The sequence below is a fragment of the Apaloderma vittatum genome, unplaced genomic scaffold (genome assembly GCF_000703405.1).
Source record: "Apaloderma vittatum isolate BGI_N311 unplaced genomic scaffold, ASM70340v1 scaffold29559, whole genome shotgun sequence".
NCBI lineage: Eukaryota > Metazoa > Chordata > Aves > Trogoniformes > Trogonidae > Apaloderma > Apaloderma vittatum.
In genome coordinates this window covers 11,457-14,499 of record NW_009735074.1, presented here as the reverse complement: position 1 = coordinate 14,499, position 3,043 = coordinate 11,457, and the positions used below count along the sequence as shown (strand labels likewise).

Here is a 3,043-nt window from a genome sequence, read left to right as displayed (position 1 = left end):
CAAACCTCTGCCACACGCCCCCGTGACCTGTTCGTGACTTGTCTGCCACCGGCTCACGACCGTTTCTTGGCACGGTTTGGTTTAGTTTCTAACGCCAGGACGGTGCCAGTTGTGCCCCTTCCTGAAGTTGGGGGGCAGAACCTGCCCTTCAGATCCTCTCAACCTGCCCTACGCCCACCGGGAGCCAGCGGGCCAGGGATGGCTAAGCTAGGGCGGAAAAGTCGAGCACATGCCGAGGAGGGATGCCTGGAGAGCGCGCGTCCCCCTCTGCCTCAGGACTCACTCCTTCCATCTCTTCACAGAACGAGAAACAGGAATTGTTCTCGTACCTCATTGGGGCATTTCAGTTTTCCCATCTGCTTTAGCACTTTCCTCAGCCTTTCCTGCTCTTCCTGTTCACCAAGTCCAGTGGTTTCCACAGGAACAGGCTGGAAACAAGGAAGTAACACAAGCGACAGAGTCAACCATTTACTCATGTCCTCTGTGCCGGGAGTCGGGGGCAAACCTCTGCCTCGCAGGAGCTGCCCTTGGCTGGGGTGAACCTCTCGTTAGAAGAGCTCGATCTCCTGCTGCTCTACCACACGCCAGCACCTTCGCTGGGATGTGACAGATCTGCTTGTGCCATTTGTGTGTTTGCACTCAAAGTGCCAGCTGAGAAACCCAGGGGCAGCTCCTGCATGGAGGATTCACCAGCCAGACTGAAGAGCAGGAGATGAATGCACAGGTAAAAGACAAGTCACAACTGGTAAGCACGGGACACGCAGAAATGTGGTTATGCCTTGCCCTGGTATCGCAGGGATGTACACGACCAGATTTTAAAGAACAGCATCTAAATCAGTGCCTGCTAGATTGTACTCAGGATAAATTTTGTGGCTACTCCTCACATGCACAGTTGAGAGCTAAGGATTGGATTTTGAGATTTGTGCAAGGCAGAACCCATCAGTCCCAGATTTGCGGGCACAGTTTTGGAGGCAGAGCTTTGCCACTCAAGATCCATCTCACAGCACTCACTGAATCTTCCCCATCCTGGGTCAGCAAATCTCGTTTTATTTTTTAAGCCCTCTACTCCTCAGGATCAACATGAACCTAACTAGCTGCCTGGCTTTGCTCAGCAGGGAAGGGGGAAATGCCACTCTGTGGACCGACCAGCACGTGAAATGCTGCAAGGCTGGTGCTGTGAATCCCTCCTTGAGAAAGATAAAGGGAAGCAGACTGCAAACTGCATCTTCCACATCTGCATCGAGAAGCAAGGCACGAGACGAGAGCAGCCCAGCTCCCTTACCTTGCTGACGTGTTCAGCCATGGTGTGGTAATTCAGCCCAGCTTTGGACTTGAACTGCTTTTTGCAGTGCTGACACTTCAGGGCATCCTGCAGCTGAAGGAATTAAAGGCAAGTCACTGCAGAGGCCACAGCCCACCGCTCACTTCTCCAAGGGCTGCTGCTGCTTCTCAGTAAGCCCCGGGGGTAGCTCTTGCTGCAGCGTGAGACCCAGCGGGCAACGCAGTGTCCCCGGCCCCCATCCCAATCCCAGCCCGCGGCTCAGTTTTCTTTCTGTCATCCTGGATGTTGTTATCAAACCCACATGTCCCAATTTTGGGAAAACATTCCATTTTGGATGTAGATTTAAAGCCCCACTGGTTGGAAACATCTGGACCTGGTGTCTTAGTCTTCCTGTTAAAGGGTTAGGAAAGAGAAGAAGCTTTGATCTACCAATATGTTAGCAGACTGCGCTCTGCAGCTCTATTATCTACGACAGATGCTGGAACATGACACACTTTCTGGGCGCCTGGGCTCTCTGAAATTAAGACGCTGCTGGACAGGATCACAGCAAAATACTTCTCGCCTCATCCTGCTCCGCTGTTTGACCTGACTCAGCCTGCGGAGAGACTGGGGAGATGCACACACTGAGGCACAGGGGGGATTCGCACAAGGAGGAAGCAGATCGTGACTTTTGCTGGGGCAGGTACCGGAATTTATTGACTCAGGAGGTGAATGCTCTGGGCACCAAGAGAGAGGGTATTTTGACAGGGAGCCAACACCTACACGGCTCCTGCTCCACTTGCCCGGCTGATGCTCCACCTTCATCACTTCCCCTTCAATCAAGCCTGGACTAGAAGCTGGAGAGGGAATGAAGTTGGAGTTGCAAAACCCTCCTTATCCTGGAGCTCCGGGGAAATGAAGAATAAACTCACTGCAGCCAGCTGGGAATGACTCACTTGTACCTGTGCTCCCATCGCTTACTCTTGGTCCAGACCCAAGTGCTTCATCCTAATGAGGTGGATGCTAAAAGATCCTTGACTCATCAGATGCCAGTGCCAGCCAATTTGGGGTTTACTCCTCGGGTTGACACTGAAGAACATGCCATGCCTGTACTCCAACAAGCCCTCCCACCTGGGACGCTGGGAGGACATACCTGCCCTCACTTCCATCAGGCCCAAGCATGTTGCAACCATCCACATCCTCTATTTCCTTTCCAAACCCAAAGGAAACGGGGCAGACTGCTCAGTGGCAAGCAAGGAACTGGGAAACCAATTTCCGTTGTTTTGTAAGGGTTTTGAGAGCCTGCATACCCTTTTCCCATTGTCGAGCTGAGAAACACTTCAGTCATGAAAGCAAAGGGTGAGCTGAGAGGGTGCCTGTGCTCCAGGGTCACTTCTGATGGGGATGCCCCATGCTCACAGCAGCAGGGCCTCGCTGAGGATGTGCCATGGGTTCATCTCAGTGGTGGAACACTGAGAGCCGGATCCACGTTCACAACACCCAGAGCCTGGGGACTATCCTCCCTGGGCCACAGGCTTATCCAAGCAGGGATTCTGCAAAGCACCCCAGCTCCCAGAGCGGCACAGCCAGCACCAGCAAGGACCCTGCCTCTGGGGCAAAGGGTGACAAAACACCCACTCTTCAGTCTGGAGCCCTGATTCCTCAGCTGAACACCCACTGGCCTATTTATAGCGTGGAAGACACGCCTGACTGCTCTGGCAGAGCCCCGCTCGGCAGGCTGGCCAGCTGCACAGCTCGCGTGGAGCCGGCCTGGCTTGGGAG

General features: G+C 53.8%; 1 protein-coding gene across 1 annotated transcript in view; it reads right to left on the bottom strand.

Moving 5' to 3' along the window:
• Positions 1-329: 329 nt before the first annotated feature.
• The window catches only part of LOC104279272 (zinc finger protein 512B-like), a gene marked incomplete at its 3' end in the record, with an annotated part of 11,307 nt that continues 8,593 nt past the window's right edge, over positions 330-3,043 (bottom strand). The window contains exons 10-11 of the mRNA XM_009876486.1: positions 1,283-1,375; positions 330-428 (exon numbers count right to left, since the gene is read on the bottom strand). Of these exons, the coding sequence (XP_009874788.1) occupies positions 330-428; positions 1,283-1,375 (192 nt within the window). The remainder of the gene's footprint in view (positions 429-1,282; positions 1,376-3,043) is intronic.